This window comes from Parasteatoda tepidariorum, chromosome 10 (assembly GCF_982258835.1).
Source record: "Parasteatoda tepidariorum strain Cologne lab strain chromosome 10, Ptep-v5.0, whole genome shotgun sequence".
In the NCBI taxonomy this organism is placed as follows: Eukaryota; Metazoa; Arthropoda; class Arachnida; order Araneae; family Theridiidae; genus Parasteatoda; species Parasteatoda tepidariorum.
The window spans coordinates 103,141,729-103,156,761 of record NC_141764.1 but is presented as its reverse complement, the minus strand read 5'-3'; the positions used below and the strand labels follow the sequence as shown (position 1 = coordinate 103,156,761).

General features: G+C 31.3%; 1 protein-coding gene across 1 annotated transcript; it reads left to right on the top strand.

The window, feature by feature from the left end:
- The first annotated feature begins 9,489 nt into the window (after positions 1–9,489).
- LOC147803183 (uncharacterized) lies at positions 9,490–13,416 on the top strand. The gene is made up of 2 exons (XM_087152949.1): positions 9,490–9,952; positions 10,769–13,416. The coding sequence occupies exons 1-2, from the start codon at positions 9,490–9,492 to the stop codon at positions 13,414–13,416; spliced, it is 3,111 nt and encodes a 1,036-aa protein (XP_087009075.1).
- The last annotated feature ends 1,617 nt before the right edge of the window (positions 13,417–15,033 follow it).

The window sequence follows — 15,033 nt, the reverse complement described above, 5'->3', positions numbered from 1 at the left end:
CTAAAAAAAAGAATTCTTTATAGTAAGATTCATAGGAAACCTTAGTCATAATAATCACACTTTGGTTTCATTGTTCTATTTGTCTATTTCTAGAATGTGACAGTCAAGGGAGCATAAATTTCGCCCAACTGTTTTTATCTTGGCCAAGATAGGATAATTGAATGAATTATGGGAGCTGAATAAGCACTTCAGAGATAACAATAGAATAGGGGAGAATTCTTCTTTTAAGATATTTCTAAATAAATCCTTCTGATGATTATTAAAAAATCTCTTTAGCTTTTGCTTTATTCTGTAAGCGCCATATTGGTTGCGTAATAACAGTTTCATTTCAAAAATTTGCGCATGTTTTTTTTTTTTTCTGTGTTCATCATTTCCAGGAGTATCACAAATCGCGTAAGACATATCAGTAAAAAATAATTTAAAAATAGTTGAGTTCTTCTTTTCACTTGCAAAGCTCATCGATTCTCAAAAGTCATTTTTTTTATATATATATATATATATATATAACCTTTTCTTTGTATTTACTCATTTTTATCTGTCTTCGAAATTTGGATCTCGACTACAATGGAACAAATTTATCTCCCGATCCTAAAAATCGTTAAAAAAATTTTTTTATTTGTTCTTACGGGAGAGACATTTGAAAAATTAATTTTACGCTTAAATGTGGCCATTATTATCAATATGTCGATTCTGTTCAAGATTTTAGGGCACGTTCTTTAATATTTAATTATTTTTTGCAAGCTTAGTCATCAAAATGTGGATCGGTGCTAAAGTCACTCTATCAATGTTTCTAAAGTTATCTGAAACCACGAATTTATTTTGTTTACAATTGGGTTTTTAAAAAGAGTTTCCATATAGCTAAGTCATTTAAAGTCAACGGTAATCGAAAGAAAGAAAAATAAATTATATGCTATAGAGCAAAATCAGGTATTAATTCATTAAGAAAAACAATAAGCAAATCGCCATAATTATTGAAGCTCAAAAATGCCTGATTTATTTCGGTAGTGAGTACTACTGGCAGTGCCGTTCCTGGCGGGTATGCAGCGAATGCCCCGCACGCAGGCACCCAATTTAAGGGGCGCCAAATTCAACTATTCGAAAAAAATCAAATTATAGCAAATTATTAAAAATCAAATTATTAAAAATCAAATTATAGCAAAGCTGTAAACTTTGATTACAGGAAGAAACAGTAAACTAATATAAGAAGTAACTTCTACACTTTGCTTCTACACTGGAATTTACATGCAAAAAATCTGTTGTCGGCACTCGGCTTACGGGTTGATGTCGAAAATAAATTTTTTGTCATATTTTTTCGTTGTTTTATTTTATTACGCCCATTTTCATAATCTTTTATTACGCCCATTTTCATAATCAAACACTTACACTAAAGTGACTTTAGTCTATAAAGAAACTATTCAGTTTAAACATCAAACTAAAAATGATTATGAAAATTGGCCTTATCATCAAAATTTAAGCATAGTATATAGGGGCGCACAAAATTATTCTTGCACGCAGGCGTTCGCCACCCCAGGAACGGCACTGACTACTGGTGTTATGGTAATGGGTGAGGTTTCTAATGGGTACGAAATTTACAGCGAGGTACTACCATAGAGTTGAAATAGTGGGTAGGAATTCAACTCTATGGGTACTAGTACTAGTAATAGGGTACTAGGTTTGTCACGATCGCCGAAAATTGTACCGGAGAAAATTGCTTGATTGTGGCTATCTTGGGATGGCCTCGAGCTACAGTATCATGCTCATTTATATTGATCAAAGTTATTCTCTATTTTTTTACGAGAGGAACTTCTAAAAAAGTGTATGGTGAATCTAATTACGTAAACCTATCAGCAAGTGCAAGAAATAAAAAATGGAAGCATTTTATCTTTGTTATTTGTGTAGGTATATTTCTAACAGTTTTGTGCTTGATTGCGTTGTGTACATTAAAGTAATGAAGTTGTTTGCTTAAATCACACTCCGATAATGACCCATGCTCAATTAAATATTTTTGGCTTCCAGTAATGCATTCATTTACTTTTCCCCTTTTATGGAATTGTGAGAAAGATTTTTTTCCCTCTACCTATTTAATAGGCCAATTATAATTACATTAGATTTCCCTCATTCCCTAAAACGAAACATTTTGCAAGATTTTCCCTAACTTTTATTGAAGGAAACTTCAATTTTGTGTCTCTTGGATAGTCATTCTATAATGATAGGTAAATAAAATTAATTTGTTCTTTTTAAAATCCTGTGCCGGTTTCTCCTGCTCGCTCGACTGCCAACCTTATAAACGCCTGAAGAAAACGAGCGCAGGATTAATGAAATGCTCGTTACATAACAAATTTGTAAATTAAAAAAAAAAAGCGTAACAAAAAGCGCCGACACTCAGTTGAAGAATGGAGCTGTTGTGAAGGAAACGCCAAGGAAAAAGAAAAAGATTTACAGAAAAGGAATAACATAAAAAGGAATAACATAAAAAGGAATAACATAAAAAGATAAGTTGAAGCTTTTTAGGTTACACACGCTATATTAAAAAAAACAAAGCCAAATTAACAAGAATAAAAAAAAATTCAAAGAAAGCGAGTTTTTTTTTTTTTTTTTTTTTTTTTTTTTTTTAAGAATTTGACGAATAAAAATTTTTTTGCTTGTTTTTTTCTCAAAAAAGTAAGAAATTAAATGTTGATTTAATGAGAAACTGATTTAATGAAATGCTGATTTAATGAGGATATGGTCTGAGTCATTTTTTTCAGGTTCCATTTTGTGAACATTTTATTTAAAAATGTGTTGCAAGAATTTCTTTAAAAAAATATTTAAAGAAAACAGTTGAAAAATCGGTGATTTTCGAATGACACAAATAACATTAAATGAAACGCAGATTTTTCATTTGCTTTCTTTAAATACTTTATAAGAAATTCTTACTATTCATTGTAAGATAAAAATTTATGAAGTGTTTTTTGCGTGATTATTTAGTAAGGGTGCAAATAGTTAATTTTTAATAAAGTTTTACAATTTTGTGTTCGACACGACGTTTACAACGAAAGTCAACTTAAATTATTTACTAAAGTAAAACTGTTGACGAACACTTACTGTTTTAAATATATCGTAAAAGGTAGTGTAAAAAGATTCTAGTTTTTAAGCTTTAAATTTTGAATAAAAATCAAAATCATATATGTTATAATAGCAGAGAATAATACAAAGAAAATACGGCAATGGAAGGCCTTTGAGTGAGGTATAATGCAAGTATTTTGCAGGAAAAAAAATTTCTTTTCAGAATTTTATAGTGATGACATCCAAAAAAATACTGTTTCTTCCCGTGAAAATACTGGATCAAACCATTCATTTTCCGGTCAAAAACCGATTTTTTTAACTCAAATTGATTTGAACGTTTCTGGTTCTATGTATTAAATATTTTATGTATTCAATATTCTTAAATGAATTGTAAGTTATTTATAAGATTTAGAAACAAAATTTATTTAGATGAGTTGCTAAGTTAATTAAAAATATGTGCTAGTGAATTTGTAATGGTTGTATTATTAAATAATATAACTATATCAAATATTATTATTGTAATAGTTCATAAATATTCACCATGCAATTTCTTTGTCACTAAGACGCTTACATATGTGCGTATGAGATGTTGCTGTTAACATATAGCTCTTTTTTCTTATAATAGTTTTGCAACATTTCAATATTTTATACAAAAAAATTTTTTTTGAATTTTTTTCTTTAACTGTTATGGTAAATTAGGAAACGTGATTTTAAATAAAGTATAGTATACTCTCGATTTCTCTAAAGCCTTGTTATGTCAAAAAAATATTTTTCCCTTCTCTATTGAATGTTAATTTGATGCTCCTGCCTAATGTTAATTTGAATTCCTATGTCGAAGAGTTTCTTTTCAAAACCTTGTTTAAAACAAATACTTTCAAAGTAAAAAATGATTTTTATCCCCCAGAAAAACCACAGCGTATACCACCGCTCAGCATAACTGGGTCCCCAAGAAAAAATGCTGCCCGCATATTAAAACGTTTCATGAAATGCACCAAGAACATGGAAAGTGATGACTTGGCAGCTATTTTAAAAATCAAAAAATTGATTGATAAGCAATTTCGAAAACGATGTCGGCAGGTCACGATGGTAGAGTTTTTTTTTTAATAAACTCTATATTAATGTAAGTTTATTGTAAACCAATTTTTTTTCTATTTTATGCATCATTATTTTTGTGTTACTTTTAAAAATAAAATTATCATTGCTGTATTTAGATTTAATGTCAACTATTATACAAACATATTTATTAGTACTTATTCTGATGTTTCACGACTTTACCTTTTAGAATACAAATATAATTTTTTTTTTTGCTTTTTAGAATATATTTGGTTCTAAACTTGTTATTTCGAAAACTCGCTGTTTCAAAATTTCTTAGTGTCTCTTCAACTTTGAGATATTGAGAGTATACTCAACCTTTCACTCTAATATAGTACATAAAAAAACAGAAACATGAAATTTTGAATTAACATATACTAGGCAATAATAATTATGCTCTCCGGTGATTCGGTGGAAATTCGAATTTAATATAAGTGGGAGTCGAACATTTCAATGAGCTCTGATAAACATTACTTAAGGATGTTTATCCTTTGTTCTACAGACAAGATTTTGAGTTGACCACGAATAATTTTTCATTTCCAAGTCTTGAAACAGAGCACGTTCTCACAATTTTGATGGAAGTTTAGGCTCAAGAGATAGATATGATATTTTTAGAAGGGCAGAGGTTAGAAGCCGGATGTATGTGATGTGGATAGTTTGTTTGAATAACATTCAAGATAATCATAGAGTCGTTAGAACCTTGTTAACATCGCCTCCCCCCCTCCCTCTTGAACCCTCCCCGTAACGTGATGGAATGCTCTACTGCGTTTGCACGCGCACCAATCATTTTCATTTTTCTCATCCCCCCCCCCCGACTCTTATTTTCCGCTCGTCTTAATTTATGATTAGAAACCGGCCTGTATGGGGCCGGGCCTACAACTTCCATAAGAGAAGAAAACTAAAAATTATCCATCATCAGCAAATGACAATGTTGAAACAATGATGCCTCAGGGCTCTTCTGTTGAAGGGCTCATCACCGAAGAATTTTGATCACTTCGATTTTTATTTTATTTATTTAAAAAAAAAAGGGGGGGGTGAAATCGGTGTACAGACTTTATTATAAATCGATGAAAGTATCCTGAGGTAAAAATTCGATGCATGTCCCGCAGATATTATTATAAATGGGAACATATGGTGCCGCTTCTTCCACGTTTCTGGATCAATTTGCGTAATTGTATTGGTTTTTCTCCTCGGCAAGCATGTAATTAAGTGCCATTACGAACTATTCGAAACACGGCGGCATTAAAAAAAAAGAATAGAATTAAATTGCTATTGAGTTCGCTGTTTAAAGAATTCATCGTTTGACTTGGAATAAAATGTCTCGGAATGATGGATGGAAGGCTCCTGAAATATTCCTTTTAGATTAAAACGTTTCTTATGCTAAACATAGTACGATTTACATATACAATATATCATATAACCTTGAGATTGTCTATGAAGTCATCTTATTTCGATTAAAGAAGTCTATAAATGCGTTTTAGTTTAATGAATCTGTATTTAGCATTCAAAACTCCAATACTTGGTGCTAAAAAATTTATGATTGGGAGAAAAAAAAAAGTGATTGGATTTCAGTTAAGATAAAGTCTTTTTGATACACCGGACTCATTCAAGTACTTTGTGTTATAAATTTCATACTTTGCACTTTTTTTTCTCCAGATGATGTTGAAACAGCGAAACGATCCATTTCAGGACTTCTTAATATCGATTCATTCGTATATATATTTGTTTTCATATGATTAGTTCTAAAAGGATTAGATTTTTGAATGGATTAGAGCCGCAGTGGCTCAGGGGTTACAATGAGGTGAACCAGGTTGAAATCTTAGAGTTGATACGAATTCTGCACCGACGACAGCGCTGACAAAAACTATCGTGCAGCTGTTGAATCCCCTTGCAATAGGGCTAACCATGGGAGTAGACTTCTCTACGAAGGCTCCCAATACATGACCTAGAAGTTCTCTTGTTTTTTGGATTGGGTTCAAAATGACAAGGCTACGGATTTGATCATTAATAGTCGTCAACTCCAAATGAGGAGTTCAACGCCGGTTATATATATGGATTGGTTTGGAGAGGCTGACCAAATTAGATATTGGATGTATTTCAATTGCAAGAGACATCTGAAAAATCTGCATTGAAACGTAATTAAGATGAAATTAAAGAGCATGGTTGAATATCTTGAACCGTTAATGCTGACCGTGGTGCTAGGCCAGATTTACCTATAAACTGGATTGGCTGCAAATTAGGGCCTCGAGTAATGAAGGCTCTCCCCAAACGCAGTAAATAAAACTTATTTTTTCTTCACTTTCTTAATTAATCTCTCTTTTCTTTCTTTTTTTCTTCACTTTTTTGTGTTTATATATACATACATAGATATAATAACACAATAAAGACAAAAAGGATTAAAAAAAGAGATTCGAAAGGAAAATAAAGAAAAATAAGTGCTGCTTACTGCTGCAAGTATATGGAACTCATAAAAAAAAATTAAAAATATCGAGAAAACATGGAAAAAGATGTAAAGAATTTTTTAAAGAAGAAGGAAAAATATTAATTTTTTTAAATCGAAAAACAAAAAAAAGAAAAAGATATAATGTCATCATCAGCTCACACGATTATATCCGAAAAAAAGTGCTTTCTAATAGTATATTAATATAGTCGAAGCAAAATATATCAATACAATAGTAACTCAATAAATATTCAGTAATTTTCTGCGGCTGCCCAAACTCTTATAATATTATAAATGACTTGTAGGCTCTGGTGTCTGCTTCATTCGATAACCAACTCATTCTTCATTGTTTACTTTATTTTATTTATTCATTTTTTTCTGAAACGTTGATATTTCCTTCAATAAAAAAAGAATTACACTTTGTTTGCACAATACATAATTATTGTAATTTTATGTAAGAGCATTTTATCAATATGTTTATTAGAACGAAGAAGAAAAAAATTTAACCTAAGGAATACATTAAATTGACTGAACTATCGTTAAATTGACGAGATTTACTGTGAAAAATAAAAAGAGTAAGATTAAGTTTCTGGGGTCTCTGTCAGAAAATCCTGACCCATTTACAGGTGTTCGACAGGGAGATTCTCTCTTCTTTTCAATATTGCACTTGAGAGGGTTATTCGTGATTTAAGCATCAATACCAATGGTCATATTTTTACTAGATCAGTACAACTACTACTTGCATGTGCTCATAATATAGATGTAATTGCTCTTTCACTTCCTGCCCTGAAAGAGGCATTTCTTGCCCTCGAGGTGACTGGAAGACAAATGGGTCTTATCGAGAGTCCCAGACTTTCTTGAAGTAGATTCTTATAGATTTGAAACAGTAAAAAGTTTTATTTACTTAGGATCAATTGATAACAGAATGTCTCCTGAAATAATAAACAGACTGGCAAATACAGAGATATCTATGGTCTGAGTTATTAAATTTAGGTTTCTTTCTAGAAAGACAAAGTACGAAACTTTTGTCAGGCCTGTCTTGACGTATGCTTCTGAATCTTGAACAACAATGGCAAAACTGGAGGAAAACAATATTTGAGAGAAAGATTTTGTGGGTAAATGAAAGTGTTACGAATTAATTCTTTTTGGCGGCGTCAATTCGTCGCCAATCAAATTATATATTTTTTTGTCAGTTGTTCTCGATGCACTCATGCCTGAAGGAGCATTTCTTGAAAGCTCCTATTTCTTATATTTTTTTGTTTTGTTTCAGTCTAATTATTATTTGTTTCATTGTTAAGTTTATTAATAAATATAGAAGCTCATATTAATTGTTTTCTTACTGACCAGGGCATCAAATGGTAGAGATACACGCATATACCGAAACTCGAAATAGATTTTCTATCATTTTTTGGTGCCGAAACCCGGGAATTTTGGATTTTAATTTGTGCTTCATTCTGGATTAATTATTTTCTTGAAATTTTAGAAAACTTGAACTTACAGGTACTGTACTTTTATTTATTTACAATCTCGTAATGGAAACCATTGATAAACTTAAAGCAAAACGAAAGATTGCCAGAACTAATTGTACTAAGTTAATTACGAAAATTGACACATTTGAACAGAATCTCAATTTTGAAGATGAAATTCATCAGAAACAATTATCAGAATATTTACTAGATCTCGAAGAAAAACGAACTGAGCTAAAGAACCTTAATGAATCAATTTAGGAACTAATCACGGATAATGATGTTTTTGAAACAGAAATTAAAAATTCTATGGAATATGATGAAAACATAGGTGACTCCAAAATGAAAATTAAAGTGTTGTTAACAAATTTTAAAATAAAAGAATCAGTTGGCACTAATAATGTTAATGTTCCAAATGTTAATGTTTCGAATGTTAATGATAGTAAAAATATTCCGATTTCTATTAATTTGCCTAAACTTAACATTCCAACTTTTAATGGTGATTCAACTACATTTTTAGAATTTTTTAATAGTTTCAGTAGTGCTATAGATTCTAATGAATCATTAAGTAATGTTAACAAATTTATTTATTTAAAATCTTTTCTTTCTGGGGATGCTTATAAAACGGTAGCAGGTTTCGCTTTAACAGAAGAAAATTATAAATCGTGTTTGACCTTGCTAAAAGATAGATATGGAAAATCGGAACATTTAATTAATTGTTTTGTAAACAAACTCTTGGAAATCGAACCAGTTAAATCTTCTTCAAATATTCAGGGACTTAGGCATTTGTATGATGAAAGTGAAATCAGTATAAGAAATTTACAATCTATGGGTGTAGCATCAGATAATTTTGGTCATTTATTAATTCCGATTTTATTAAAACAATTGCCCCATAACTTAATAGTAGAATATCATCGTAAAAGAGATCATAATAAATCGGGCGATATTAGTGAATTAATGAAATTCATAAAATTTGAAATTGAATCTCGAGAAGCAGCTAATGCAGTTTCTGTGATTTCTATGAAAACTCACGAACCAGCTAGATTAAAAAACGAAACTAGATATCCTAAAAACAGAAATATTCCTACATCAGCCGCTTTAAATACAATTGTTAAAAATTCTTGCATTTTTTGTAATTCATACTCGCATACAGGGTTAAAATGCAAAACCTTTACTGATGAACAGAAACGTTTTAAATTAAAAAAGGAAGGACGCTGTTACAAATGTTTTTATAAAAACCATTTGCTAAATCAGTGTAAAGTTAAAATCAAACCTTGTGAAATATGTCAAAGTTTTCAACATAATTTATTGTTTTGCCCCAAGTTAAAAAGTAACAATTTATTACAAACTTCTCCCCCAGATAAAACCGAAAAAAGTAACAATTTATTACAAACTTTTCCCCCAGATAAAACCGAAACTAATCAAATTCAAGAGAATCAAGCGGTAATGTCTTCTGTTTTTAAACCTAATCAATCATTAAATAATACAACTTTATTGCAAACTGCTAAAGTTCATGTCGAAAATGGATCTAAAAAACTAATAGCTCGAATACTTTTTGATTCTGCTTCTCAAAAATCTTTTATTCGAAAAGATTTGGCTAAAGCATTAAACGTGAAAAGTTTAAGAAAAGAAAAACTTTTTGTTTACACATTTTCAAATCGAAATCCTTCGGAAAAGGAATACGAATGTGTTAATATCACATTACGCAGTAGGTTTCCCCCCTACTCAAGTATAAATATTGAAGCATTAATTACCGAGGAAATATGCGCTGCTCAATTATATTCAGAATTTGATCCCCAATTAATAGAAACTTTACTTTCTCAAGGATTTAAAATCGCTGATTCATGGGATGATAAGAAACCCATTCAAATATTGTTAGGTGCTGATTTCTTATATTCTACTGTAAAGGGTGAGTTATTGAAAATAGGCAATAAATTATTCCTTCAGCCGACGTTGTTTGGAGATTCTTTAGTAGGTCAGGTGCCAGATGGTCCTTTTAAGGGTGCGGCTTCTTGTTTTAACATTTGTTGCACTTTAGCAGATACAACTGTAAATGATTTGTCATGTTTATGGAATATTGAATCATTTCTCACTACTAAAGAGTTAGGAAATAAAATGAACTCGGATCATCTAATTAATTTTGAAAACAAGTTGCGGTTTGAAAATGGAAGATATGAGGCGCCGCTTTTATGGAAATCTGAGACAGCTCGTGAAAATTTATGCGATAATTTTGAGATCGCGGAAAAAAGATTTTGTTTACTAGAAAGGAGATTTAACGCTGACGAATCTTTATTTGAAAGATATAATGAAGTTATGAAAGAACAATTAAAAGAAGGGATTATCGAAACTTGTAATTCTAATTGTTTTGTGGGCTATACAATGCCGCATAGGGATGTTTTTAAAGAAAATGCATCCAGTACAAAAACAAGAATAGTTTATGATGCCAGTAGTAAACGCGGAAATAATTTAAGTCTTAACGAATGTCTTATATCCGGCGATAATTTATATGCTAATCTTGTAGATATAATTTTAAAATTTAGGGAACATAAAATCGGATTTTGCGGAGATATTGCTCGAGCTTTTTTACAAATACAAGTTTCGGAATTTGATAGAAATTATTTATGTTTTATCTATTATAAGGATTGCGATAAAACTCAACCCCCTACAATGTTTCATTTTAATAGACACTGTTTTGGAGTCACCTGTTCACCTTTTGTTTTGGCAGCAACTATCAAAACTCATATTAAAGCTTATAAAAATGCGCATCCTCTTGCATATGAAATGCTGAATAATTTCCTCTATGTTGATGACCTGTTTTATGGAAGTTCTTCTGTAGAAGAAGCCTTTCAGTTATCAACAGATGCTGTGTCTATTTTAAAGGATGCAAATATGACTATGAGAAAATTTGACACTAACTCGAAAGAACTTAAAAATTTGTGGAAAAACTCTAATTCCGAAATAGGAATTAATGAAGACCCTGATTCTCATTTAAAAGTTTTAGGACTTAAATGGAATAATGAAAGTGATATTCTCGAACTTGATTTAAGGTCTTTATTGTCAAATTTCAATGCAAATAAATGCACTAAACGGAATGTTCTTCATATTGCTGCTAAAATATTTGATCCATCTGGATTTATTTCCCCCATTTTGATTCGTGTTAAATGCATTTTACAAGAATTATGGCAACTTGGAATCGATTGGGACGATGAGTTTAGTGGTGAATTAAAGGACAAATGGATAATATGGTGCGATGAGATTAATGAACTTCAGAACTTGAATATTCCTCGATATTATTTTCCCGATTTAAATTTAGTAGACAAAGACGTGCAACTGCACGTGTTTTCCGATGCTTCACTGAAGTCTTTTGGAGCTGTAGCATACTTCAGGTACAAAACATCTAGAAGTACTTTTAGTACTAGTTTTGTAATTTCTAAGTCCAGAGTAGCACCCCTTAAGAAATTAACTCTACCCAGATTGGAGTTAATGGGAGCTATCATAGCCGCAAGAATGGTGAAACATCTCAAGGAACTATTTAAAAATCTTGATAAAATATCTTTGTGGTGTGACTCGACGATTGTGCTGCACTGGATTAAAGGCTCAGCGTCCAAATGGAAGCAATTTGTGTCTAATAGGGTTACAGAAATCCAAGCAATCACAGATCCTAATGTTTGGAGACATTGCACAGGCAAGGATAACCCAGCAGATCTCTTAACCAGGGGGATTTCTTGCAAGGACCTGATTTCGTCAAAAAAATGGTTTCATGGCCCCGCATGGTTAAGTAACTCAGAAGACACATGGTCATGTAATCAAGAGTCTGAAATTGAAGCTGACATTGTAGAGTTGGAATCCGAATCCAGACCGAAAGTTTTGGTTTCGTCAACAATTGTTTCTGCCAAGTTAATAGATCCTGATAGATATAGCAGTTTAAGAAAACTATTAAGAGTAACTGCTTGGGTACTCCGTTTCGTCCATCTGTTAAAAACAAAACTTCAACCGAAGGGTCCCCTTACTTCCGATGAACTTAACAGAGCGGAACTATTTTGGATAAAATTTGTTCAAAATGAAGCGTTCCACGAAGAGAAAAATAACTTGATTGCAAAGAAACCTCTTTCCAAAGACTCAAAACTGCTTTGCTTAAATCCATTTCTTGATCAAGAAGGTGTCTTACGTGTCACTGGACGCTTAGGCAAGTCTGATTTATCAATGAATGAAAAACATCCTGTGATACTTCCAGCTAAATCCAAATTAACAGAGCTGTTAATTTGGGATTCCCATGAAAGAGTCTTCCATTCTAGTGTCTCTCACACGTTAGTGCAAGCGAGAGAAAAATACTGGATTTTAAAAGCTAGACAAACAGTAAAATCACTACTCAGGAAATGTGTAATTTGTAGAAGATTCAATTCTTCTCCCGGAGACCAAGTTGTAGCACCGCTGCCAGTTGAACGAGTGGAGCAATCTTCTCCGTTTTCCGTCATTGGAGTGGACTTTGCTGGTCCTCTCTTTGTTAAAAACAGTGAAAGTAAGCAATACATCCTATTGATTACATGTGCAGTGACAAGGAGTGTTCATCTTGAGCTAGTGGGAAATTTATCAACAGATACTTTTCTCCTAGCCTTTCGCCGTTTCATTGCTCGACGTGGTTTACCATCGATAGTGTTTTCTGATAATGCGCGTACCTTTAAACGTGCTGAATTGGAAATAAAATTGATGTGGTCAATTTTGAATGATACAAAGATTAAAGAATTTTGTGCCTATAATTGTATTAAATGGAAATACATCGTTGAGAGAGCTGCCTGGTGGGGCGGTTTTTACGAACGCATGGTTAGATCTGTAAAAGTTGCTCTTCGGAAAACCCTAGGTAAATCCTCCCTAACTATTGAACAATTGATAACTGTTCTTTTCGAAATTGAGGCAATGATAAATTCTCGCCCAATAACTTATGTTGGAAGTGATGCGGAAGAGCCAAATGCCTTAACACCGGCTCACTTTCTTTTAGGTAAAAGAATAACATCTTTACCTCCGGTAAGACTTCACCTTGATACAAACCTCTCTTCTAGGAAAAACCTAATTAGAGCTTACAATTATAGAGAAAAATTAATGAGAAATTTTTGGTCTCGTTGGAAGAATGAATATCTTCTAAATTTAAGATTGATTAATTCAAATTTAGTTAAGGGTAATATCCCTCCATTTAAGATTAACGATATTGTTTTGATTAAAGAAGATCATTTGCCTAGAAATTTTTGGAAATTAGGTAGAATAATTGAATTATTTCCTGGAAGAGATGGCAAGGTGAGGGCTTGCAAGGTAAAAACTGAATCTTCAGTTCTTAAACGCCCTGTACAATTATTGTACAATTTAGAAATTGCAAACTGAAGTTCAAATTTATTAATATTATTTTTTGAAATAATTAATTGGCATATCATAATGTTATTGATGTTTAAAAAAAAATATGTAAATAAATATCTAGAATTGCATTTTAATTTTATAATATTTAGTTAATGCAAATGCTTTAACTAATAATTTCTTGATTTACTGTATTAAATGTTGTTCGTTAAACAATATTTTTCTAGATAACTTTCATTGAATTTTACTGGTTATATTTCTGAACTGAATATGCAGTGAAATTGAGATTTTTGATTACTTTATTATTCTTATATATATTCTTATTCTCGTATTTGTATATGAAAAAAGTGTTTAATTATCTTGAATGTTTAATATTGTTCTCCAGAATTATTGTATGAAAATTTATTTTACCAAAAAATTTTTTTATTTTTTTTTATAATAGTTTTATGTTTTTAATTAGAGCATAAAATAAGATTTGTTTTGTTGTATTTTTGAATTTAGCTCTAAAAATTGAATGTTGATGTTATAAAACTTTTTGAATATTTGCAATTTGAAATATTGTAATTGAAAATTCTTTAATCGAACTTCTCTTTTTTTTATGGTATATTGTATTTTTAACAATTTTGATGAACCCCCATGGTTCATGGGGGGGCTGTGTGTTACGAATTAATTCTTTTTGGCGGCGTCAATTCGTCGCCAATCAAATTATATATTTTTTTGTCAGTTGTTCTCGATGCACTCATGCCTGAAGGAGCATTTCTTGAAAGCTCCTATTTCTTATATTTTTTTGTTTTGTTTCAGTCTAATTATTATTTGTTTCATTGTTAAGTTTATTAATAAATATAGAAGCTCATATTAATTGTTTTCTTACTGACCAGGGCATCAAATGGTAGAGATACACGCATATACCGAAACTCGAAATAGATTTTCTATCAGAAAGCAGTAACTGGAGAAAGAGATTTAACTTTGAACTGTACAAGATTTATAAACACAACCCGATATTATTAAATACGTAAAACTAATAATTCTTGAACTCGAACATTATTACCTGATTAAAAACTTCATACGCTTTTAAAATAAACAAAAAATAAAATGACATGTTTCAAGGCGCATCAGAAATGGGCGCCCAATTTTAATGCGCCTTGAAACATGTCATTGCATTTATTTGAAGTTTTCAATCAGGTAATATCGCAGTTTCTTGGGATCATTTATTTCATTTAATAATCGAATATTGAATGCTTTTTAACCCATCGTACTCCGTGAGCATTTTTAATACACTCTTTTGCCGTTAAGTCTTTAACTCATTATCACTTTCGAACGCATTAAAATTTCAAAAAACGCTTCTGCTAAGTACATTCACAAAAATTTCCTTTACAGTACGTCAACATATAAAGTCAATCATTGCATTTTCGTGGACTGCAGTGCGACACACAGGTTACATTTTGCTACAAGTTCAATAGTTAATAACTCTCGTACTAATTATCGGACGTTAATAGTTTTTATTTCCTGCACATTTACCGTCATTCGAAATGACTAAGTCTTATAATTTCTGGAGAGCAAAACAAATTAGAAAAAATAAACCTCTAAAAAAATGGTTTTTGTGATTTTTTAATGTAGAGAGATTGATATTTTCGATAACCAAGCAAG